Source organism: Hemiscyllium ocellatum, chromosome 1 (genome assembly GCF_020745735.1).
Source record: "Hemiscyllium ocellatum isolate sHemOce1 chromosome 1, sHemOce1.pat.X.cur, whole genome shotgun sequence".
In the NCBI taxonomy this organism is placed as follows: Eukaryota; Metazoa; Chordata; class Chondrichthyes; order Orectolobiformes; family Hemiscylliidae; genus Hemiscyllium; species Hemiscyllium ocellatum.
The window spans coordinates 67519320-67546746 of record NC_083401.1 but is presented as its reverse complement, the minus strand read 5'-3'; the positions used below and the strand labels follow the sequence as shown (position 1 = coordinate 67546746).

The 27427-nt window shown below is 42.4% G+C and overlaps 1 protein-coding gene across 1 annotated transcript in view; it reads right to left on the bottom strand.

Annotated features, from left to right (window-relative positions):
• Positions 1-27427, bottom strand: part of LOC132828358 (urea transporter 2-like) — a 69857-nt gene that overhangs the window by 29586 nt on the left and 12844 nt on the right. Inside the window, exons 5-6 of the mRNA XM_060845705.1 lie at positions 2278-2470; positions 1878-2025 (exon numbers count right to left, since the gene is read on the bottom strand). Of these exons, the coding sequence (XP_060701688.1) occupies positions 1878-2025; positions 2278-2470 (341 nt within the window). The remainder of the gene's footprint in view (positions 1-1877; positions 2026-2277; positions 2471-27427) is intronic.

Here is a 27427-nt window from a genome sequence, read left to right as displayed (position 1 = left end):
AGGTCAGGCAGCATCCTAGGAACAGGAAATTCGACGTTTCAGGCATAAGCCCTTCATCAGGAATGAGGAAAGTGTGTCCAGCAGGCTAAGATAAAAGGTAAGGAGGAGGGACTTGGGGGAGGGGCGATGGAGATGTGATAGGTGGAAGGAGATCAAGGTGAGGGTGATAGGCCGGAGTGGGGTGGGGGCGGAGAGGTCAGATAGAAGATTGCAGGTTAGGAAGGCGGTGCTGAGTTCGAGGGATTCGACTGAGACAAGGTGGGGTGAGGGGAAATGAGGAAACTGGAGAAATCTGAGTTCATCCCTTGTGGTTGGAGGGTTCCCAGGCGGAAGATGAGGCGCTCTTCCTCCAACCATCGTGTTGTTATGGTCTGGCGATGGAGGAGTCCAAGGACTGCATGTCCTTGGTGGAGTGGGAGGGGGAGTTAAAGTGTTGAGCCATGGGGTGGTTGGGTTGGTTGGTCCGGGTGTCCCAGAGGTGTTCTCTGAAATGTTCCGCAAGTAGGCGGCCTGTCTCCCCAATATAGAGGAGGCCACATCGAGTGCAGCGGATGCAATAGATGATGTGTGTGGAGGTGCAGGTGAATTTGTGGTGGATATGGAAGGATCCCTTGGGGCCTTGGAGAGAAGTAAGGGAGGAGGTGTGGGCGCAAGTTTTGCATTTCTTGCGGTTGCAGGGGAAGGTGCCGGGAGTGGAAGTTGGGTTGGTGGGGGGTGTGGACCTGACGAGGGAGTCACGGAGGGAGTGGTCTTTTCGGAATGCTGATAGGGGAGGGGAGGGAAATATATCCCTGGTGGTGGGGTCCGTTTGGAGGTGGCAGAAATGACGGTGGATGATACGCTGTATATGGAGGTTGGTGGGGTGGTAGGTGAGAACCAGTGGGGTTCAATTGTTACTATGCCAATAGATTTGGTGATTCAACTTTCATGTTAGGAGATCAGCAAAGAATGTAGGAAGGCACTTTAGGATGAAACAGGCACGTCATTTACATGAAATACTAAATTCAGGTTAAAGTGGATACAATAAATGGCATATTACTATCTCAAAAATGGCAACCTCCTAGTGTTAAGTCAATACTCAACTCTCAACCAAAAACAGATATTGAGCCATTCATTTAACTTTTTTATTGTGATACTTTGTTATGGATTGCATTTAATGAAAAGTAATTTATAAGTGTGAACATCTTAAAACTTGTGATTGTGCCTTAATGGGAAGGCCTCACTGCCATAAAAAAACCTTAAAATTCTCTTTCACTTGGTCTCTGTTGAAGTGTTGATTCTTCTCCTTCACACAGATCATGCTCAAGATGTTGTGTTTCTCAAGCTTTTATTTTTCTTATTTCAGATTCCCAGCATCCACAGAATTTTTCTTTAATATTCAGCTTAAATTTGTATCTTCTGTTAGATCATTCTGCCACTGGAAACTATTGTTCCTTATTAACTCCATCAAAGCTTGTAAAAGGGTGTAGTTTACTACATAATGATTTGCCAGTAATACAATGAGGCCTTTACCAGATATCCTTGGAGTGACATGAGTGGGGCAGGATTGGGGTTTGAGGACAACATATAGATAGTGAGGACAGGAAGGTCTTTCAGATTCAAAGGCAGTGGTTTCCTAATACCAGCTTCTTTGATTGGGCGCTAAGTGCCTTTGAAAGATGTACCTCCTGGAATACTGCTGGTAAACGTGACAAAGTTTGCTTTTAACCTTAGTGATGAAAGGCAACCTCATGTGAGGTGGGGAAAATCCCTTAAACACAGATAGTGACCTTAAATGGCTAAATAATGGGTCTAAGCAGACAGCAAGCAGATTCCCTACACTGGTCTATTTTCACCATGGACATCACTATTTCTGGAATCTTCTGGTGCAATCTTACCTGCCAGTATACCGAGACAGGATCCAATTGTAGCTTGTAGGCATATAATTGGAGATGAGATTATTAATGCAATAAGGAACATGCCACCAGTCCAGGGATTGTCACAACCAAACACCTGGGCAACACCCACTGGGACAGCTCTAAGAAGCTGATTAAAAAATAAACAAGAAGTCATTATTTGATTGATGTAAACATGATGCCATGGAAGCTTTGACATGTAATCAAAAATGTTGTTTAGGATCTTAAAATCATTCAGTTTCACTTGTAACATTTTGTTGCAAATACTTAATACTGCTGACATGTATATGTATATAATATAAATAACATATGTACATTTGCTGTTAATTAAAATAATGTTTCCACAATAAACAAGTTAAGATTCTCCAGAAGTTTTGCTCACCATGGTAACACTGAGGTCTGGCCATGTGACATTGAATGGTCCAGTCACAGGCTGAATGAGAACCTGGGGAAAATGTTGGTTGTTATGTCCTGTGGCAGCCATAAACATCGACAGAATAATATTAAAAGGCAGCGTGAAAACAGGCAGATCCCATTTTTCCATTATGGAGGCCAAAGCACTTGAAAGCACAGGGCTGCAACAGAGAAATTATTTTACTGCAAATATGAATTGACTACCTAATTAATTTATTGAATACCTAGTTATAGTTCTAAAGTTCAGGAAATGGTAAATTTTGCATTGCAAGTAATTCCTTCTTTAAAGAACAGTGACAACAACTTGTATTTAAAAAGAACCTTTACATCCCAGGATGTGTCACAAACACTGGGAGAAAATGAGGACTGCAGATGCTGGAGATCAGAGTCGAAATGTGTGGTGCTCGAAAAGCTAATGTTTGAAACGTCAATTCTCCTGCTCCTCGGGTACTGCCTGACCAGCTGTGCTTTTTCAGCACCCTACTCTTCGATTGTGTCACAAAAGCAATATCAAACAAAAAAAAAGTCACATATAAAGATATTAGACAGATGACTAAAAGTTTACTGGAAGACATTTTGCAGGATAGGATATAAGAAAGTGACTGAGATCATTGGAATAATTGAAACTGTAACTAAAATATGGTGAGAATAAAGGTTAGTATGTAGATGAGAAAGAGGATGCGATCGATGATTGCTTGGTCATCTCTAAAAGCAACAATGCAAGAAACCACCATAGGAAGTCCTCTAGATATTATCGGAATTGTATTGAGTTATTAATACTTCAAATAACATTTTGAAAATTGTGTTGTTTTTTGTCAGTGGTGAACAAAACATAGGACCTCATCATTTTAAGAGGTAAATGAAATACAAAGGTAGCTTAATATGAAAACCAAAGAAACTCCTCTCAGACAACTCCACATAACAACAATAAATTTGTAATCTGATTTTCTATGAACAGAACTAGAAATATTATGGTAGTTATTTTGAAGAAAGATTGAAAAAAAGGCATGAAATGGATGCTACAACAAGGTAAGCTTGTTTGAAAATGTGCTTGCAGTGTGGAATTTTGGACTTATTCACTGATTAACATCATTTGAACTTGCCGAGAGCTGCCAAGGCAGACTCCTGCTGATTTAACACTCGGGCTCTAATTAAAAACAGTTTCCATTGAGCAGTGTACGTGGACGCCAAACACTCACTTCAGTGAAGGTGAGCAGTGTGATGAGTGATGCATATCAATATATGGGATGAATGACTCAGAGTGCAAATGAGAGGGTACACAGGTTTTCAGATTCAACATTAGAGATCCTGCTGGAGAAAGTCCAGAGAAGGAGTAATATGCTGAAGGTATAAGGGAGAAGGGATCCAAGTTGGTCTCCTGTTCCCATATCACACAGCAGCTGATGCTCATCTGTCTGGTCTCATGTCCATCTCCCATTCTCCTGCAGACTAAGGGAGTTTTGTAGCAAGATGCAGATAATCATCTTCCTTCTTGTGATCCCTGTGAGGTGCCCTATCTGATAGAATAGCACAGCATTTACCCCTGTATTTCTTTCAGACAAAGTCCTCAGAGAAATGCCAAAACAAATGCTGAGAAAGTTCTGAAGGGTCACTGGACTCAAAATTAACTCTCTTTTCTCTTCACATGCTGCCAGACCTGTTCAGTTTCCAGCAGCCGCAGTTCCTTGTTTTATACAATTATGTTGAAAAAGATGTTGGAGAAGATTTGCCAAAGTGTCCCATAGAAATTCCTGATGTGTTTCCAAAGTTTTCTTCAAAACTTCAGCAACATCTGAATAGTAAAAGGTGATTTTTGCCTTTAAGTCACTCTTGTGATCAGTAATAGGATGCAGTGCTATTCAAAAGCATGGCACACAGCCCCTTCAGGTTCATACATCTTTAAAATGTCACAAATAGTGCAGAAAATAAATAGGAAAGCTAATGGAATGCTGGGTTTTATATCCAGAGACCAGGATGTGGAAGTTATGCTGTAGTTTTACAAAACCCAGATTAGGAAAAGCACACCAGGTCAGGCAGCATCCGAGGAGTAGGAGAATCAACATTTTGGGCATAAGCCCTTCACCAGAAACTAGGCTAGTGGGCCGGGGGGCTGAGAAATAAAGGGAGGGGGATTGGAGTTGGGGGGAACGTAGCTGAGAAAGCGATAGGTGGATGAAGGTGAGGGAGAAGGTGATAGGTTGGGGAGGGTGGAGTGGATAGATAGGAAAGGTGATGGACAGGTCAGGAGGGTGGTGCCGAGGGGCTTGGGACTGGGATAATGTGGGGGGAGGGGAAATGAGGAAACTGTTGAAATCCACATTCATCCTGTGTGTTTGCAGAATCCCAAGGCGGAATATGAGGCGTTCTTCCTCTATGTGTAACAGTTTGGCATTGGAGGTTGCCCAGGAGCTGCATGTCCTTGACGGAGTGGAAGGGGGATTTGAAGTGTTCAGCCACAGGACGGTGGGGTTGGTGGGTGCGGGTGTGCCAGAGATATTCTCTGAAATGATCGATTCCACAAGGAGTACTGACAGCAGAAGTGGGCACCACACCTTGGGAAGGATTCTTGACCTTGGAGGGAGTACAATTTAGGTTTACAAGGATGACAGCTGGACTTCAGGGGTTAAGTTACGAGGAAAGATTATATAAATTAGGCCTGTTTTCTCTAGAGTTTTGAAATATATGATCAAAGTCTTCAAAATATTAACAGCAAAAGATAGGGTAGATAAAGGTAAACTATTTCCACTGGTTGAGGATTCTAGAATTAGAGGCATAGTGTGAGAATTAGGGCCAGGTTGTTCAGGAGAGATGTTAAGAAGCACTTCTATAAACAAAGGGTGGTAGAGGCTTGGAGCACTCTTCCACAAATCACAGTGGCTGCTGGATCAGTTGTTAATTTTAAATCTGTCAGAGATGAACTTTTGTTAAGTGAAAGTATTAAGGGAAATGGGCCAAAAGCAAGTATATGGAGTTGGGTCACAAATCAGCCATAATATCACTGATTGGTGGAACAGACTCAATGGTCTAGTCCTGCTTCTATGTTCATATGTCGCTATGCTCCTAATGGTGGAGCAGATTCGATGGTCCACTTCTGCTCCTATGTCTTATGATCTTAAATTGTAGAACAGAACCCATGGTCTGAATTTGTTGAACTCAGTGTTGAGTCTTGAAGGTTTTAAAATGCCGAAATGTAAAATGAGGTGCTGTTCCTTCTGCTTGCATTGGAACACTGCAGCAGGCCTCGAACAAAAAATGGTTAGCACAGCAGCAATATGGGTGTATGGAAATGGGAAGTGACAGAAGGTCAGGTCTTTCTTGAGGACAGAGCATACTGAGAACAGGGCAGAATCTGTCAGGCTGTATGCATTTTGTTTCACCAATGTTGAGGACACCCCATTTGTGAGCAGCCAACACAGTAGACCAGTTTGATTTAAGTACGAGTAAATTGTTGATCACCTGGTGAGTTTGGAGCCTTGGGCATTGAGGAGAGTGGAAGGAAAAGCAAAAGCATTGCACCTTCTAACTAGAACTAGGAGGCATAGCCTCAAAATAAGGGGGAGCAGATTTAGGGCTGAGTTCAGGAGGAACTTCTTCTCCCAAAAGATTGTGAATCTATGGAATTCCCTACCCATTGAAGTAGTTGAGGCTACCTTGTTGAATGTTTTTAAGGCGAAGATAGGTAGATTTTTGAAAAGTAAAGGAATTAAGGGCTATGCTGAGCAGGCAGGTAAGTGGAGCTGAGTCCACAAAAAGATCAGCCATGATCTTATTGAATGGCGATGCAGGGTCAAGGGACCAGATGGCCTATATCTGCTCCAATTTTGTAAGTTCTTATGTGATGGTATGGCAAAGTGCCACCCAGAGGTGAAGAGATGTTGGAAGTGACAGAGGAGTGGATAAGAGTGTGGTGGAGGGTCCCTGCAAAATGTTGACAGGGAAGGTAGGCAAAGGTATTTATGGTGATGACATCCTGATGGAAGTGGCCAAACTGGTAGAGAATGAACCTTTGAATATGGAGGCTGGGTGGGGTGGAAAATGAGGACAAGAGGAACCCTAAACTGTTCTAAGAGAGAATGAAAAGGTCAGTTTGGGTAACTTAGAGAATGGGGAGTTCTTGGAATTCTTTACTCCAGATGGCTGTAGAGGCTTGGTGATTGAGCATATTCAAAATAGAAATCAGTAGATTTCTGGATATTAAAGGGATATGGAAATTGTGTAGGAAAATGGCAGGAGGGCAGAGGATCAATCATGACTCGCTGAACGGTAAAGTAATTTCAAGGGCCAAATAGGCTAATCCTGCTCCAATCTCCCATGTTCCTATGTAACAGAACCTTCTGTAAATGTCTCAGTTTGGCTGGAGGCTAAAGTGTGGCTAATGAAGCAGCAGATAAAAAAAAAGTTTCAGTTCTTCCAATAACTCCGTATTAACAAAATCTGCCATGACCCACTGAATATCTCCAGAATTTTCTGTTTGTTTCCGATTTCCGTCATCCGCAGTATTTTGCTTTGACTGTTTATTTCAAATCCCACCACAGCAGCAGGATATTTCACATTTAATGAAATAAGTTTGGAATAAAAGCTAATCATGGTGGCCATGATGCTAACAGATTGTCATAAAATTAAATCTGGTCCTGTTCTACCCAGCCTAGATGTGACTCGAGACCCACAACAATGTGACTTATGATTAACTGTCCTCTGAAATGGCCTTGGGTCATTTGTACATAATTATTAGCTGGATGTCTAAAATTTCCTCCTTACAGCACTGCTGGTGTACATATGTCAACATTTTTTAACTGGAGAAAGTTACAGAACAGAAGGATTTGGAAATCTTTAGCCATGAATCACAAAAAGCTAGCATCTAAGTTCAGTAGGTAATATTGAAGAAATATGGAATGTCGGCATTCATTTTAAAGACAATGCAGTATAAAAATAGAATGGTTTTACGAAAACTATATAAGGCCATGATTGTGACCATAGTTAGATTACTGTGAACAGTTTTCGTCCTTGTATCTAAGAATATTAGATTCCTAATAGTCCTAGAGAAGTAGAGGATAATATTGCGAGGATGATTCAGGAAAAGAGTGAAGGTAGCAGGGTGGTTGTTATGGGGGACTTTAACTTCCCAGATATTGACTGGGAGAGCTATAGCTCGAGTTCATTAGATGGGTTGGTGTTTGTACAATGTGTGCAGGAGGGTTTCCTGACACAATATGTCGACAGGCCAACAAGAGGGGAGGCTATATTGGATTTGGTTCTAGGTAATGAACCAGGCCAGGTGTTAGACTTGGAGGTAGGTGAGCACTTCGGGAACAGTGACCACAACTCGGTGACTTTTACTTTAGTGATGGAGAGGGATAATCGTGCGCCGCAGGGCAAGAGCTATAGCTGGGGGCAGGGAAATTATGATGCAGTGAGGCATGACTTAGGATGTGTGGATTGGAAAAACAGGCTTCAAGAGAAGAACACTAATGAGATGTGGGGATTGTTCAAGGAGCAGCTACTGCGTGTCCTCGATAGGTATGTACCAGTCAGGCATGGTGTAAAGGGCCTTGTGAGGCAGCCGTGGTTTAGTAAGGAATTGGAGTCCCTTGTGAAAGGGAAGAAGGCGGCATATGTAAAGATGAGGCGTGAAGGTTCAGTTGGGGCGATTGAGAGTTATAAGGTAGCCAGGAAGGAGCTAAAGAGGGAGCTAAGAGAAGCGAGAAGGGGACATGAAAAGTCTTTAGCTGGTAGGATTAGGGAAAACCCAAAGGCTTTCTATAGGTATGTCAAGAATAAAAGGATGACTAGGGTAGGTATCGGTCCAGTCAAGGATAGTAGTGGGAAGTTGTGTGTGGAGGCGGAGGAGATTGGAGAGACATTAAATCAGTACTTTTCATCAGTATTCACTCAGGAACAGGACACTGTTGCTGATGTGAATATGGAATCACAAATAATTAGAATGGATGCCCTGGAAATATGCAGGGAGGAGGTTTTGGGAATATTGGAAAGGATGAATATAGATAAGTCTCCTGGGCCTGATGGCATTTACCCCAGGATCCTATGGGAAGCTAGGGAGGAGATAGCAGAGCCATTGGCCTGGATTTTTATGTCGTCATTGTCTACGGGAATAGTACCAGAGGACTGGAGGATAGCGAATGTGGTCCCATTGTTCAAGAAAGGGAGTAGGGATAGCCCTAGTAACTATAGGCCAGTGAGTCTGACTTCAGTGGTGGGCAAAGTCTTAGAGAGAATGGTAAGGGATAAGATTTATGAACATCTGGGTAGGAATAACGTGATCAGGGATAGCCAGCATGGTTTTGTGAAGGGCAGGTCGTGCCTCACAAACCTTATTGAGTTCTTTGAGAAGGTGACTAAGGAAGTGGATGAGGGTAAAGCAGTAGATGTTGTGTATATGGATTTTAGTAAGGCGTTCGATAAGGTTCCCCATGGTAGGCTAATGCTAAAACTTCGGAGGTATGGCATTGAGGATACATTAGAGGTTTGGATTAGGAATTGGCTGGCTGGAAGGAGACAGAGGGTAGTAGTTGATGGATTATGTTCATCTTGGAGCGCAGTTACTAGCGGTGTACCACAAGGATCTGTTTTGGGACCATTGCTTTTTGTTATCTTTATAAATGATCTAGAGGAAGGACTTGAAAGCTGGGTAAGCAAGTTTGCGGATGACACAAAAGTCGGTGGAGTTGTGGATAGTGAGGAAGGAAGTGGTAGGTTACAGCGGGATATAGATAAGTTGCAGAGCTGGGCGGAAATGTGGCAAATGGAATTCAATGTAGCTAAGTGCGAAGTCATTCACTTTGGTAGGAATAACAAGATGATGGATTACTGGGCTAATGGTAGGCTACTTGGTAGTGTGGATGAGCAGAGGGATCTTGGTGTCTATGTACACAGATCTCTGAAAGTTGCCACCCAGATAAATAGTGCTGTGAGGAAGGCATATGGTGTACTGGGCTTTATTGGCAGAGGAATTGAGTTCCGGAGTCCTGAGGTCATGTTGCAGTTGTATAGGACTCTGGTGAGGCCTCATCTGGAGTATTGTGTGCAGTTTTGGTCGCCATACTATAGGAAGGATGTGGAAGCTTTAGAACGAGTGCAGAGGAGGTTTACCAGGATGTTGCCTGGAATGGTAGGAAAATCTTATGAGGAAAGGCTGAGGCACTTGGGGCTGTTCTCATTGGAGAAGAGAAGGTTTAGGGGAGATCTGATAGAAGTGTATAAGATGATTAGGGGTTTAGATAGGGTAGATACTAAGAACCTTTTACCGCTAATGGAGTCAGGTGTTACTAGGGGACATAGCTTTAAATTAAGGGGTGGTAGGTATAGGACAGATGTTAGGGGTAGATTCTTCACACAGCGGGTTGTGAGTTCATGGAATGCCCTGCCTGTATCAGTGGTGAACTCTCCTTCTTTATGGTCATTTAAGCGGGCATTGGATAGGCATTTGGAAGTTATTGGGCTAGTATAGGTTAGGTAGGATTCGGTTGGCGCAACATCGAGGGCCGAAGGGCCTGTACTGCGCTGTATCCTTCTATGTTCTATGTTCTATATTCATGAGGCTGAAAGCAATTGTATAAGGACTGTCCAATGAGGACAGGTTGAGTAGATTGGACCAGTACTTATTGCTATAGAGAAGAATGAGAGGCAAACTCAATGATACATTCAAGATTCTTAGGGGGGTTGACAGAGTAGATGCAGAAAGGTTGTTTCCTATTGTGCAACGGTCTAGAACCAGAGGATATGGTTTCAGAATAAGGGGTCTCACATTTAAGGCAGAGGTGATGAGGGATTTCTTCTCTACGATGGTTGTGAGTCTGCGAAATTCTTTACCAGAGAGAGCTGTTGTGACATTAAGTATATTCAAGGCTGAGATAGCCAGATTTTTAGTCAGTAAAGGAATTGAGGATTCTGGGGAAAAGGCAGGAAAATGGTGTTGAGGATTGTCAGATCAGCCATGATCTCATGAATAGCAGAGTAAACTCGACGGACTGAACAGCCTACTTCAGCTACTACATTTTAAAACGACTGTGGTCACAGAGTCATAGAGATGTACAGCATGGAAACAGACCCTTCGGTCCAACCCGTCCATGCCGACCAGATATCCCAACCCGATCTAGTCCCACCTGCCAGCACCAGGCCCATATGCCTCCAAATTCTTCCTGTTCATATACCATCCAAATGCCTTTTAAATGTTGCAATTGTACCAGCCTCCACCACTTCCTCTGGCAGCTCATTCCATACATGTACCACCCTCTGTGTGAAAAAGTTTCCCCTTAGGTCTCTTTAATATCTTTCCCTCTCACCCTAAACCTATGCCCTCTAGTTCTGGACTCTCCAACCCCAGGGAAAATACTTTGTCTATTTAGCCTATCCATGCCCCTCATGATTTTGAAATCCTTTATAAGGTGAACCCTTGACTTCCGATGCTCCAGGGAAAACAGCCCCACCCTGTACAGCCTCTCCCTATAGCTCAAATCCTCCAACCCTGGCAACACCCTTGTAAATCTTTTCCGAACCCTTTCAAGTTCACAACATCTTTTCAATTGGAAGGAGACCAGAATTTCACACAATAGTCCAACAGTGGCCTAACCAATGTCCTGTACAGTCACAACATGCCCTCCCAACTCCTGTACTCAACACTCTAACCAATAAAAGAAAGCATACCAAACGCTTTCCTCACTATCCTATCTACCTGGGACTCCACTTTTAAGGACCTATGAAGCCGCACTCCAAGATCTCTTTGTTCAGCAACGCTTCTTAAGACCTTACCATTCAGTGTATAAGTCCTGCTAAGATTTGCTTTCCCAAAATGCAGCACCTTGCATTTATCTGAATTAAACTTCGTCTGCCACTTCTCAGCCCATTGGCCCATCTGATAAAGATCCTTCTTCGCTGTCCATTTCACCTCCAATTTTGGTGTTATCTGCAAACTTACCAACTGTACCTCTTATGCTCACATCCAAATCATTTATGTAAATGACAAAAGGTAGAGGACCCAGCACCGATCCTTGTGGAATTCCACTGGTCACAGGCCTCAGTCTGAAAAACAACTCTCCACCACCACCCTCTGTCTTCAACCTTTGAGCCAGTTCTGTATCCAAATGGCTAGTTCTCCCTGTATTCCATGAGATCTAACCTCATGGGGAAACTTGTCGAATGCCTTACTGAAGTCCATATAGATCACATCCACCACTCTGCCCTCATCAATCCTCTTTGTTACTTCTTCAAAAAACTCAATCAAGTTTGTGGGACATGATTTCCCACGCACAAAGCCATGTTGACTATCCCTAATCGGTCCTTGCCTTTCCAAATACATGTACATCCTGTCCCTCAGGATTCCCTCCAACAACTTGCCCACCACTGACGTCAGGCTCACTGGTCTCTAGTACCCTGGCTTGTCCTTTCCACCCTTCTTAAACAGTCGCACCACGTTTGCCAACCTCCAGTCTTCCAGCACCTCACCTGTGACAATCGATGATACAAGAGGCCCCACAGACTTCTAGGGAACACCTGATCAGGTCCAAGGGATGTATCCACCTTTCTGCATTTCAAGACATCCAGCACTTGCTCCTCTGTAATATGGACATTTTGCAAGGTGTCACCATCTATTTCCCTACATTCTATATCTTCTATATCTTCTATATCCTTTTCCACAGTAAATACTGATGCAAAATACTTGTTTAGTATCTCCCCCATTTTCTGTGGCTCCACACAAAGGCCTTCTTGCTGATCTTTAAGGAGCCCTATTCCCTCCCTAGTTACTCTTTTGTCCTTAATGTATTTGTAAAAACCCTTTGGATTCTCCTTAATTGTATTTACCAAAGCTATTTCATGTCCCCTTTTTGCCCTCTTGATTTCCCTCTTAAGTATACTCCAACTGCCTTTACACTCTTCTAAGGATTCACTTGATCTATCCTGTGTATACCTTACATATGCTTCCTTCTTTTTCTTAACCAAACCCTCAATTTCTTTTGTCATCCAGCATTCCCTATACCTACCAGCCTTTCCTTTCACCCCAAAGGAATATACTTTCTCTGGATTCTCGTTATCTCATTCTTGAAGGCTTCCTATTTTCCAGCCGTCCCTGTACCTGTGAACATTTGCCCCCAATCAGCTTTTGAAAGTTCTTGCCTAATACTGTCAAAATTAGCCTTTCTCCAATTTAGAACTTCAACTTTTAGATTTGGTCTATCCTTTTCCGTCATTATTTTAAAACTAATAGAATTAATGTTGCTGGCCCCAAAGTGCTCCCCCATTGACACCTCAGTCACCTGCCCTGCCTTATTTCCCAAGAGTAGGTCAAATTTTGCACCTTCTTTAGTAGGTATATCCACATAGTGAATCAGAAAATTTTCTTGTACACATTTAACAAATTCCTCTCCATCTAAACCCTTGACACTATGGCAGTCCCAGTATATGTTTGGAAACTTTAAATCCTCTTCCATAACCACCCTATTATTCTTACAGATAGCTGAGACTTCCTTACAAGTTTGTTTCTCAATCTCCCTCCGACTATTAGGGGTTCTATAATACAATCCCAATAAGGTGATTATCCCTTTCTTATTTCTCAGTTCCACCCAAATAACTTCCCTGGATATATTTCCAGGAATATCCTCCTTCAGCACAGTCGTAATGCTATCCCTTATCAAAAACCTAACTCCCCCTGACCCCACTCCTCTCTTGCCTCCCCTTCTATCCTTCCTGTGGCATTTGTATCCTGGAACATTAAGCTGCCAGTCCTGCCCATCCCTGAGCCATGTTCCGTAATTGCTATGATATCCCAGTCCCATGTTCCTAACCATGCCCTGAGTTCATCTGCCTTCCCTGTTAGGCCCCTTGCATTGAAATAAATGCAGTTTAATTTATTAATCCTATCTTGCCCCTGCCTGCCCTGACTGTTTGACTCTCTTCTGTTCTCAACTGTACCAGTCTTAGATTGATCTCTTTCCTCACTATCTCCCTGGGTCCCACCGCACCCACCACCCCCCCAACCTTACTAGTTTAAATCCTCCTGAGCAGCTCTAGCAAATTTCCCTGCCAGTGTATTAGTACCCTTCCAATGTAGGTGCAAACTGTCCTTCTTGTACAGGTCACCTCTCCATAACCAGCTCCTCAGCCATGCATTCTCTGCTCTATCCTCCTATTCCTGCCCTCACTAGCTCGTAGCATCGGGAGTATTCCAGATATTACTACTTTCGAGGACCTCCTTTTTAAATTCCTGCCTAACTCTCTTTAATCTCCCTTCAGAATCTCAACCTTTTCCCTTCCTATGTCATTGGTTCCAATGTGTACAATGACCTCCTGCTGGTCCCTCTCCCCCTTGACAACATTCTGCACCCTCTCTGAGACCCTTTGATCCAGGCACCAGGGAAGCAACACGCCATTCTGATTTTTAGCAGCATATCACCAAAGATAATGAGAAATGAGCAATAAATATGGGCCTTGCCTGTGGTATCTCCTGAATAAAATAATTATTTTTGTACTTTTAAGAGAAAAGACAATGCTGGCCCTTTTGTTTCTATAACTTTTAATATTGCATTAAGGTTCCTTACTCTTATAATGTTCAGAATATAATAGACCACTAATCACAGACATTTAATTGTTCATTTTCAATTGCATGAACAAAATAAGGATTAATAATGGAAAAAAAACCCTAAAAAGCAAGTGATTAAAGTTTAAGAAATTAATTACATCAGATAGAATCCATTAAATGCTTGCAACATAAAGGTTGAACATGAAAACTGTCTTAAATACATTGTAGCTCGTTAAAAATAGGAAAAAAAAATTAGAAAATAGTATTCTGATTTGTTTTAGAAGGTCAAATTTATAATCCTGTGTAATATGAGCCAGCTAGCACGACATTAAAAACACTGAAGTTAATTACAAAGGAAGGAAGTCAACCTTATTTAACACGAATAAAGGGAATAACTTGATGCCAAAATAGGGATTATGATAGATGAGCAGATCATGCTTAACAAATTTATTGCTAAGACATTTGTCATAGAGTCACAGAGTCATACAGCATAGAAACAGACCCTTCTGTCCAACTGGTCCCCGCCGACCATGTTCCCAAACTAAACTAGTCCCACTTAGAGTCATAGAGTCATAGAGATGTACAGCATGGAAACAGACCCTTCGGTCCAACCTGTCCATGCCGACCAGATATCCCAAACCAATCTAGTCCCACCTGTCAGCACCCGGCCCATATCCCTCCAAACCCTTCCTATTCATATACCCAGGAGAAAGCGAGGGCTGCAGATGCTGGAGATCAGAGCTAAAAATGTGTTGCTGGAAAAGCGCAGCAGGTCAGGCAGCATCCAAGGAACAGGAGAATCGACGTTTCGGGCATAAGCCCTTCTTTAGGAATGAGGAAAGTGTGTCCAGAAGGCTAAGATAAAAGGTAGGGAGGAGGGACTTGGGTGAGGGGCATTGGAGATGTGATAGGTGGAAGGAGGTCAAGGTGAGGGTGATAGGCTGGAGTGGGGTGGGGGCGGAGAGGTCAAGAAGAAGATTGCAGGCTAGGAAGGCGGTGCTGAGTTCGAGGGATTTGACTGAGACAAGGTGAGGGGAGGGGAAATGAGGAAACTGGAGAAATCTGAGTTCATCCCTTGTGGTTAGAGGGTTCCTAGGCAGAAAATGAGGCGCTCTTCCTCCAACCGTCGTGTTGCCACGGTCTGGCGATGGAGCAGTCCAAGGACCTGAATGTCCTTGGTAGAGTGGGAGGGAGAGTTGAAGTGTTGAGCCACGGGGTGGTTGGGTTGGTTGGTCTGGGTGTCCCAGAGGTGTTCTCTGAAACGTTCCGCAAGTAGGTGGTCTGTCTCCCCAATATAGAGGAGGCCACATCGGGTGCAGCGGATGCAATAAATGATGTGTGTGGAGGTGCAGGTGAATTTGTGGTGGATATGGAAGGATCCCTTGGGGCCTTGGAGAGAAGTAAGGGAGGAGGTGTGGGTGCAAGTTTTGCATTTCTTGCAGTTGCAGGGGAAGGTGCTGGGAGTGGAGGTTGGGTTGGTGGGGGGTGTGGACCTGATGAGGGAGTCACGGAGGGGGTGGCCTTTTCGGAAAGCTGATAGGGGAGGGGAGGGAAATATATCCCTGGTGGTGGGGTCCGTTTGGAGGTAGCATAAATGACGGCGGATGATACGCTGTATATGGAGGTTGGTGGGGTGGTAGGTGAGAACCAGTGGGGTTCTGTCGTTGGTGGCGGTTGGAGGGGTGGGGCTCAAGGACAGAGGAGCGGGAAGTGGAGGAGATGCGGTGGAGAGCATCGTCGATCACGTCTGGGGGGAACTTGCAGTCTTTGAAGAAGGAGGCCATCTGGGTTGTATAGTATTTGAACTGGTCCTCCTGGGAGCAGATGCAGCAGAGATGAAGGAATTGGGAATATGGGATGGTGTTTTTACAGGGGGCAGGGTGGGAAGAGGTGTAGTCTAGGTAGCTGTGGGAGTCAGTCGGCTTATAGTAAATGTCCGTGTTGATTCGGTCGCCTGAGATAGAAATGGAAAGTCTAGGAAGGTGAGGGAGGAGTCTGAGACAGTCCAGATGAATTTGAGGTTGGGGTGGAAGGTGTTGGTAAAGTGGATGAACTGTTCAACCTCCTCGTGGGAGCACAAGGCAGCGCCGATACAGTCATCGATGTAGCGGAGGAAGGGTGGTGCCAGTGTAGCTGCGGAAGATGGACTGTTCCACATATCCTACGAAGAGGCAGGCATAGCTGGGGCCCATGTGGGTGCCCATGGCCCATCCAAATGCCTCTTAAATGTTGCAATTGCACCACATCCTCTGGCAGCTCATTCCATACACATACCACCCTCTGCGTGAAAAAGTTGCCCCTTAGGTCTCTTTTATATCTTTCCCCTCTCACCCTAAACCTATGCCCTCTAGTTCAGGACTCCCCGACCCAGGGAAAAGACATTGTCTATTTATCCTATCCATGCCCCTCATAATTTTGTAAACCTCTATAAGGTCACCCCTCAGCCTCCGACGCTCCAGGGAAAACAGCCCCAGCCTGTTCAGCCTCTCCCTGTAGCTCAAATCCTCCAACCCTGGCAACAATCCTTGTAAATCTTTTCTGAACCCTTTCAAGTTTCACAAAATCTTTCTGATTGGAAGGAGACCAGAATTGCTTGCAATATTCCAACAGTGGCCTAACCAATGTCCTGCATTTGGCCCATATCTCTCCAAACCTTTCCTATACTTATCCAAATATCTTTTAAATATTGTAATTGTACCTGCATTTACCATTTCCACTGGTAGTTCATTTCACAGACAAGCCACCCTCTGTGTAAAACGTTTGCCCTTCGTGTCTTTTTTTGAAACTTTCTCCTCTCACCTTAGTTTTTATGCCACTAGATATGCAATCTGGAAATCTTAGTTCAAGTCCTATTATAACAGTTGCGGAATTTAAATTCAGTTAAGAAAATAAATAAAATTTTAAAATTACTCTCATAAACTATCTTTAGGGAAGAAAACATACTATTCTGACCTGGTCTGGCTGCAGTCTACTGCCCTCACAAATGGCTCACCATTATATCAAACTCTTTGTAAAAGTATAAAATGAATATAACCAGATGGATGACTCAATAAAATCAGAAGTACTAAATATGGTGCATCCAGCATGTGACCATCGAAAATCATCCTCATTAACATTTGAGGATGCAACAGAATTGTGGTGTCTCACTTAGGTCCATAACAAATAGAAGGAGTGGGCCATTTAGCCCCTCAAGCCTGTCCTGACATTCAACAAAAAAAAACTGGAATCCAAAGTAGACAAGCGAGTTGGAGAAGTTGATGTTTCGGGTAGACCCGAAACATTGACTTCTCCACCTCCTGATGCTGCTTGGCTTGCTGTGTTCTTCCAGCCTCCTGTTGTCTACATTCAACCAAATCATGGCTGATCTGTCCTTATTCAGGCCCCAAACTTTCTTTGATGCCAGCTCAGCATAGCCATCAACTCCCTGATATTTCAAAATTCTATATACTTTGTTTTTAAATATTTTCAGTGATCTAACTTCCATAATTTTCTCAGGGAGAGAATTCCAGACATTTACTACCCTCTGGGAGAAAAAGTTCCTTTGCATCTTGGTTTTAATTTATCTCCCCTTATTCCGAATGGCCCCAATTTAAAATTTCCCAACTAATGGAAACATTTTCTTAACATGCACCTTAAAATCATGTTTGCTTCAATAAGATCATCCAGCATTCTTTTAAATTCTGAAGAAAAAAGACCTAAATTGTTTAAGCCTTCTTGATAAATCAACTTCTTCATCCCAGACATCAGTCAATATATCCTTTTTAAAATATGGGAACAATAATTACCCAATACTCCAGTTATAGCTTCAGCAACATCTTGTACAGTTGTAAGAAGACTTCCCTGGTTTTAAACTCCAACCCGCTAGCAATGACAGTTAAAATTCAATTTGGTCTCTTAATTACTTGCTGCATCTGCATGCTGCCTTTTGTGTTTCACACACAAGAACACCCAGATCCCTCAGCACTGCCCTTTGTTGAAGTCTCTCTCTTTTCCAACTAATAGTCTATCTTGGAGTCTCTCTCCTTCAAATAATAGTCTGTCTTTTAATTTTCCTAGCAAATTGCCTGACATCACATTTTCTTCTATTAACACCAGCTGCCATTTTTTCCCCACTTATTCAAGCTATTTATATTCCCTTGCAGATTCATTATGTCTGTATCACAATATGTCCTCTCAATAATTTTTGTATTGTTATTGAATTTGGATGCATTTTACCCTGCCCCTCCTCCAAGTCACTCATAGAGATTGTAAATAGTTGAGACACATCTTACAGCACTCCACTAATTACATCTTTCCAACCATTAGCCCCATTAAATTGACTCTCTGTGTCAACTGATTCTCAATCCACGCGAAACATTAATCCCAATACTGGGAGCTCCTGCTGTGTGTAATAACCTGTTTTGGAGCACCTTCTAAAGATCTGCTGGTTCTTCTTCATCAATGCTTGTTATATCCTCAAAGAATTGTAACAAATATGTCAAACATAATTTCCCTCTCACAAAACCACACTAATTCTGTTTGGTTGCATAAATCTTTTCTAAATGTCCAGCTATTTCTTCATCAATAATGGACTCTAGCATATTCCCATCACAGAATTACAAATTTTCATACTTGCAGAATTATAACTTTTGCCCATGTCTCAGAAATTTGCATAATTATTTCCTTGTATAGGTGCTCCAACTGGCAGGGCAAATTGAGCAGAGTTGCCAACAACATCAGGAGAAAGCCTGATTTTAAATTATTAACAAATATTAAATATGAAAAAGAACATATGAAATGCCCATAAAAAGAGCATACTGGAATTTTTGCTTATGTAAATTTTTAAAATAAATCTTAGAAATTGTAGAATCTCATATTCTTGTAATGGTCAAAAATAATGTCCTATCTGATCATTGGACTTTTAAGGGTTCCATCTCAATTCATGCAGCAAGTAAGAATTAGTAATGGCAAAAATGAAAACAACATGAATGTTTAAACTTTTTAAAAAATCAATTAAACTAGATTGGACAAAATAAAGATCTAATGACATGCAGGTTGGAGGAGGGAAAGCTGTGTCTGAAATTGTTGTAGCTCATTAAATGCAGGAAAAGTACCAGGATAAGAAAATAGAATTCGAGCTTGCTTTTGAAAGGTCAAATTTATAATCTTACATATTTCCAGCCAGTTAGCACAACATTAGAGGTTGAAAAAAAGAGATTAATTACAAAGAAAGTACTTCAAGCATACTTAACATGAAGAAAGGGAATATCTCCAAGCTAGCAAAGGGATTGCAAAAGGTAAATCATGCTTAACAAATTTATTGTAAAGGCAGTTGTTCTTTGGAAAATCCAGACGTGCAATGAAATGAAGAAATATTTCTCTCTTTACCAAATCTCTTCTCATCCACATCCATCACATTTCTGATGCTCTCCATTATTGCAGTTAATGAGAGTATTCAATCTCTCTACACCCATATAACACAGGACAGCATGATCACTCTCCACATTTTCCCTGAACAAGATGTATAAAGTCCTCATGCAAAATTATCTGACTCAACTTATTGTCACATTTAATAACTTCTCCTTTAACTCCAATCAGTTCTTATCAAACCAACGTTTGGCGATGGGACTCAATGTAGATCGTAGATATGCACACTTTTAAACAAAACATCAACTTTTTCAGTTCAAATCAGGCCCCTCCTTTGATCTCATTTTCTGTTTCGTTGATGGAAGTGGAAATTTTCATCAACTTTTCTTGCAACTGCCACTTTTCCTTTCCTTTCACATGCCGCATCTGACTCTCTACTTCCATTATTCAAATTCCCTGACTCATTTTCTAGGAATAGGCTATTAACCAATATTCACTGTAAATCCTTCCCTTCCTTCCGTAAGAATTTTAATTCTGTCAACTGCTCCATCATATCTTTTTCAACATTGTCACCTTTATACCAATGTCCTAAATGTGCCTTTTCTTTTTCTCACCCAAAGATTCTCCCACAGTGTGGTTTGCAAGGTCCTCAAATATGTGCTTTCCAATTTAGGCACTTCTGCTTTAACTAGAGCTAAGTGATTCCACAACCAATGGATCAGATCTTAGAGCTACAGTCCTGCCACATCCAGTTGTGAATGGGGTGGAAAATTAAACAACTTACTGGAGGAACTGGCCCCACAAATTTCCTCATCCTCAATGATGGGGGAGCCCAGTACATCAGTGCAAAATGTAGAGCTGAAGCATTCACAATAATCTTCAGCCAGAAGAGCCAAGCAGATGATCTGTCTTGGCCTCCTCCAAAGGGCCCCAGCATTACAAGATGGTCTTGAGCCAATTCAAAGTTCTTCAATTGATAACAAGAAACAGTTGGAGGCATTGAATACTGCAAAGGTTATCGGCTCCAATAACATTCCTGCAACTGCACTGAAGGTTTGTGCTTCAGAACTCTTCAGGATCCCAGGCCAAGCTGTTCCAGAACAGCTACAGCTTGGCTGACAAATGAGAAGAAACACTTGCAGATGGAAATGCTATGCCTGCCTCTTTGTCGGATATGTGGAACAGTCCATCTTCCGCAGCTACACTGGCACCACCCCCCACCTTTTCCTCCATGAGATCGATGACTGTATCGGCGCAACCTTGTGCTCCCACTTTACTAACACCTTCCACCCGACCTCAAATTTACCTGGACCATCTCAGACTCCTCCCTCCCCTTCCTAGACCTCTCCATTTCTATCTCGGGCGACCGACTCAACACAGACATTTACTATAAACCGACCGACTCCCACAGCTACCTAGATTACACCTCCTCCCATATGTAAAAATGCCATCCCATATTCCCAATTCCTTCACCTCCACTGCATCTGCTCCTAGGAGCACCAATTCCAATACCGAACAACCTAGATGGCCTCCTTCTTCAAAGACCGCAATTTCCCCCTAGACGTGATCAATGATGCTCTCCACCACATCTCCTCCACTTCCAACTCCTCTGCCCTTGAGCCCTGCCCCTCCAATCGCCACCAGGACAAAACCCCACTGGTCCTCACCTACCACCCCATCAACCTCCAGATACATCGTATCAACCTTCATCATTTCCGCCACCTCCAAACGGACCCCACCACCAGAGATATATTTCCCTCCCCTCCTCTATCAGCGTTCCGGAAAGACCACTCCCTCTGCGACTCCCTCGTCAGATCCACACCCTCCACCAACCCAACCTTCCTCTGCAACCGCAAGAAATGCAAAACTTGCACCCACACCTCCCCCCTAACTTCCCTTCAAGGCCCTAAGGGATCCTTCCATATCCGCCACAAATTCACCTGCACCTCCACACACATTTACTGCATCCGCTGCACCCGATATGGCCACCTCTACATTGGGGAGACAGGCCGCCTACTTGTGGAACATTTCAGAGAACATATCTGGGACACCCGCACCGACCAACTCAACTGCCCCATGGCGGAACACTTTAACTCCCCCTCCCACTTCGCCAAGGACATGCAGGTCCTTGGCTTCCTCCATCACCAGACCATGGCAACACGAAGCCTGGAGGAAGAGCGCCTCATCTTCTGCCTAAGAACCCTCCAACCACAAGGAATGAATGCAGATTTCTCCAGCTTCCTCATTTCCCCCCCCCCCCCCCCCCCCCCAATCTTATCTCAGTCCCAACCCTCGGACTCAGCACCGCCTTCTTGACCTGCAATCTTCTTCCCAACCTCTCCGCGCCCACCCCACTCCAGCTTATCACCCTCACCTTAACCTCCTTCCACCTATCGCATTCCCAATGCTCCTCCCCCAAATCCCTCCTCCCTACCTTTTATCTTAGCTTGCTTGGCACACCTTCCTCATTCATGAAGAAGGGCTTATGCCCGAAACGTCGATTCTCCTGCTCCTTGGATGCTGCCTGACCTGCTGCGCTTTTCCAGCAACACATTTTTCAGCTCTGATCTCCAGCATCTGCAGTCCTCGCTTTCTCCACATAGAAATGCCAGGCAATGATCATTTCCTGTGAGAGACAATCAAATCTTTGCTCTTGACATTCAATAGCATTACCATCACTGAACCTCCCAACATCTTGGGGGTTACCATTGATCAGAAACTGTACTGGTTTAGCCATATAAATATTGTGACTAAAAAAGCAGGCCAGAGGCTAGGAATACTGCAGAGAGTAACTCATCTCCTGACTCTTACGAGCCTGTCCATCATCTATAATGCACAAGTGAGGAGCATGATGGAATATTCCCCACTTGCCTGGATCAGTGCAGCTCCAACAATTCTCAAGAAGCTTGACACCATCCAGGACAAAATGGACTGCTAGTTTAGCACCACATCCACAAGGACCCACTCCCTCCATTAACAAAGTTTAGCAGCAACAATGTGCACTATCTACAAGATGCACTGTGTATAAATCTAAAGATCCTGAGATAGCACTTTCCAAAACAATGACCGCTACCATCGAGAAGTACAAGGGCAGCAGATGCATGGAAACACCAGCACCTGAAAGTTCCTTTCTAAGCCACTCACCATCTTGACTTAGAAATATATCACTTCCTTGACTGTCATTGGGTCAAAATCTTGGAATTCCCTGCGGGTCACCTACAGCACATATGGACTGCAGTAATTCAAGAAGACAGCTCACCACTATCTCCTCAAAGGCATCTAGGGACAGGAAATAAAACTGACCCAGCCAGCACCACCCACATACACTCAGAGTCATAGAAATGTACAGCATGGAAACAGACACCTCGGTCCAACTTGTCTGTGCCGATCAGATATCCCAACCCAATCTAGTCCCATTTGCCAGCACTTGGTCCATATCCTCTAAACCTTTCCGATTCATATACCCATCCAGATGCATTTTAAATGTTGTAATTATACTGGAGTGGTGGATGGAGTTTAATTTAAACAAATGTGAGGTGCTGCATTTTGGAAAAGAAAATCAGAGCTTATACACTTAATGGTAAGTCTTGGGGTGCGTTGCAGAACAAAGAGACCTTGGAGTGCAGGTTCATAGTTCCTTGAAAGTGGATTTGCAAGTAGATAGGATAATGAGGAAGGAGTTTGGTATGCTTTCCTTTATTAGTCAGAGCATTGAGTTTGGAGCTGGCTGGTCATGTTTGCAAGTGAAAAAGAAAACTTCCTTTCCATCCCAAAATCATGAGTTTCATTTGACCTCACCTCCCACTCCACTAGCTTCCAGATGCAATGCCTCATCATCTTCTTCATCCACCAGTTTCAACATCATGCCAACACCGAACACATCCCCTCCATTCTCTTTTCCATTCCCGAAAGGGACGATTCCCTTCACATCAACTTTATGAACTCCTCAATGAACTCCATAACTATTTCGTTTAGCAATTTTGCATCTTCAGTAGCTCAAGAAAGCAGCTCACCATCACAGAAGAGATCCAACATCTCAAGTTGTCAAGAGTGCAATGTTTTAACTGGGACTGAGTTAATCAAGAACTCCATTAATTTATTAAAAGCTGAACTGTAGGAAAAAGTGCTAGATTGATGACTCTGAAATTCCTGACTCCTACAATCCTTCTCAAAGATGAAAATCCAGGCCTAAGTGGTTGCCATGTAAGCTGACAGCAGATACATTTAATCATTTAGCAACCTCAAGGGTGCTTCTTAGTCCCACCAGAGTAGGCTAAGCATACTCTGTTTCAATTTTGCCAAACATAGCTGCTGATGAAAGTCCTTGGCTAGTTTATTTAAGCAAATGAGAGTTTCAGTTGTTTCATGGGTGTCAGGTAAATGTCTGAAGTGTTAATTGTACTTATCCATCCCATGTTAAGGATCCCTTCCAATGATATCAGAACCTCTAGAGAATAGTACAGGGCACAATTATAATGCCTTATGAACTTTGGAATTTTGGTATTTGTTGCAGTGGGTATATTAACAAGGGGTTAGAATGCACAGCAGTCAAAATTTCATCTTGTTTATAAATTCTCTCAAGTGTAATAAGTCACACCCCATGATCTTCATCCTATTTTCTTTGTTCTTTGTTTGAATCCACTAGAGAATTTCTGTCAAGTGGACATTGCTGCAATTCATTCATGTAGAAGAACATTCCCTTCAATTCAATTAATATGAAAGCGTATTTCAGCTGTGACAAAGCATGCTTAGATTAGGATTGGACTTGATGAGAACAACTGAAGGTTACAAGAAAAGGAAGTAACAGAAAGGTCAATTTGGTAAATGAGCCATAGCTCATTAATTTAGCAATCCTCACTACATTCTTTTTCTTTGGACACATGCAGAGTGACGCCAACAGTGTGGGTTCAATTCCTACACCGGCTGAGGGTTACCATAAAGTACTTTCCGTCTCAACCTCTCCCATCGCCTAAGGCGTGGTGACCCTCAGGTCAAACTATCACCAATCATCTTTCCTATTGTTTGGTAAAACTTTAGAGACTTTGCTTACTTACTTACTTCCCAACATCATCATCTGAAAATAGTATAACGCGCAAAGAACAACAAGCTCATTTACGTATGCCACAATTTTTCTCGTGTTTCAGAACTATTTGATATTTAGCACAGGATGAGCAGAACATTTCTCCAAATAAACGTTGGGAAGACTGAAGCAATTATCATCAGTTCCGAGCATACACTGTCCCCTAATCACTGATTCCATTCTCTGGCAACATCAGAGGCTGAGCCAGATCACTTCTAAGCTTGGTGTCATGTTTGATCCCAAGATGAATTTGCTCTTGCACACTTGTACAATCACCAGGACTTGACCAAGGAGCAAGAAAGGAGCAACCATTGAACACTTTGAACTCGTTCCAAACCACTCTGTGTGACTGTAATTGGATTGTGACATGACTTCATATACTCACCTCTGTCCCTTGTTCCGTAAGCTTTAAATTGACAAAAATCCTTGAATCAACTTGATATTAGGCTATTAGATCATTAGGTTATATCAAAACATATTCATACCAGAGAGCATTTGGGGGGACAAATAAATTAAAAGAATATCCAATAAGTGGTAAATTTATGAGAAGTGTGGAATAAGAAGGACATTGGAGTACACGTCTACAGATTCAAGGAGCAAGATGGATAGATAAGATGATCAAGAAAGCATTCAGGGTTTGCTTTATCTTTGCTTTATCACTTGAAGTTTAGAATATAAAAATAATGATGTTCACTAGTACTGTATAAAAGTTGAATTAGACCATGGCTTAATTACTGTATACAGTTCTGCTCACATTACATGAAGAGCATGATCACACCACAAAGGGGAGAAAAGAGATTTAAAATGTGACCAAGAATGGAAATTTTAACTAGGAGATATGATTGGATAGATTGGGATTGTTTTTTAATAGAACATAAGAGGCTACGTGGAGATTTACTGAGGTCTATCAAACTATGAGGGCCCTAAATAAAGTGGAAAGGAAAGGTCAATTTTCCTTTGTAGAGAGGGCAAAAAATTTATGTAGATTTATAGAAATTTATAGATGACAGAGGAGTTGAAGACCAAATTTACCTTCAGAGAATGATGGGAATCTAGAATTCACTATCTGAAAAATGGTTGAGGCAAAAATTCTCATTGCATTTAAAATACACTTGGACATGCAGTTATGGTGACAGAAACCACAGGGAGGTATGAACAAAGAGTTGGAAGTTAAGACTTGTTAGCTCTTCCTCCTCAGGCCTAGAGGCAATTAAGTGATGGTTACACGTCTTTTTACATAAATCCTTTGACATTTAACTTAACAATTAATCTGGCATCAATTGTCATTTGCAGACAAGAGTTTGAAGTTTCATTTTGTGTGTAGAAGTTTTTGACCATGCCCTTCAGATAATGGTAAAGCTGAACATTACACGGCCCCACTGGAGGTGATTTCGATAGAGAGAGTCACAAGAAATAGGTCGGGTGTCAAACTCATTATCTTCCCAATCACTCCTGAGCTTTGTTAACCCAGGTATGGTTATTAACCAAATGTTGCTGCATATGGATCCGATTGGAGGAATCACGAATTGTGTAATCATCACTTCGAAGAATAAGGGCAGCAGATACAAGGGAACACCGCCACCTGCAAGTTCGCCTTTAAGCCACTCACTATTCCTTCAATATGGTTGGAACAAAGTTCTAAAATTGCCTCCCTAATGGCACTGTGCATCTACCTACATCACATGGACTGTAATGGTTCAAGAAGGCAGCTCACTGCCACATTCACAAGGACAAATAAGGATGGGTAAGGGCCAGTCAATACTATAGACCCACACCTCACGGTAGAGCATTTAGAAACATGTACTGTAATCAAACAGTCAGCATGTCTTCATGAAGAAGAAATCTTGCCTGACAAATTTGTTAGAGCTCTTGAGAAGGTAACAAGCAGGATAGATAACAGGGAATCAGTAGATATCATATGTTTGGATTTCCAAAAGGAAATTGATAAGGTACCACACAGAAACTCACTCAATGAGAAAAAGCCAATGGTTTTAAAGGAGATATATTAGCAGGGAATGGAGGATTAGCTAACTTATAGAGGACAATGAGTTAAGATAAAGACATTTTCAGGCTGGCAAGGATCGGTGCTGGGCCTAAAATTATTTGCAATATTTATTAATGACTTGGATGAAGGAAATGAATATACTGCAGATGACATAAAATTAAGTGGGAAGTCGAGTAGTGAGGTTGACACAGGAATGTACATGCTGTAAGTAGGCAAAACATGGCAGATGGAATACACTAATAATGGGAAAATTTTGTTGTTTGTTAATTGAGTTTTATACTTTTTCAGGAAAAATAAATCAGAATATTATTTAAATGAGTAAGATTGCAGAATACTGCAGTACAGAGGGCTTCAGGGTCCTCATGCATGAATTACAAAAGGCTCACACCCAAGTTCAGCAGCTAAAGGGAAGGTAACCGGCTCTGGCTTTTATTTCAAAGGAAATGGAGTAGAAATATAGGGATGTCTTGCTAAAATGATACAAGGTATGAGTCTGGCTGCACCAAGAAAACTGAACAGTTCTCCTTATCTAAAAAAAGGTAAACTGGCAGTGAAGGCAGTCCATGGAAGGCTCACCAGGTTAATTCTAGAGATGGGGGGATTTTCTTATGAGGAGCTGAAGATGAGTAGGTTGGACATGTACTCATTGGAGTTTAAAAGAATGCATAGATTCTTATGAAAGCATAAGATTCTTAGAGGATTTGGCAGGATAAATGCAAAAATATTGCTGTAAACCTAACCATGTGGGCCAAATCCCAGTGTAAGGTGTCACCTATTTAAGACAAAGATGAGGATTTTTAAAATCAGTAATGGAATTGAGGGTTATAGGAAAATGGCAGAAAAGTGGAAGTGAGGTTTATTAGACGAGCCATGATCTTATTGAATAGTGCAGCAGACTTGATGCACCAAATTGTCTACTTCTGCTGCTACTTCTTATTGTTTGCTCTGTGGGGCAGCTCTCTCCTGAGATGTTGGGAAGTAGGACTATGCAGGGTAAGCAGGGTTGTGTTTGCCATTGATGTTTCCAGTGCATAATTACATGCTAGATATTTGTCTGACTTAATTAGTTTCAAAGGACAGTTAAGAGTCATCCAATTTTTATTTATACATGCCATCACACGCTGGCAAGATAAGAAAACAATGGCAGGCCCCCTTGC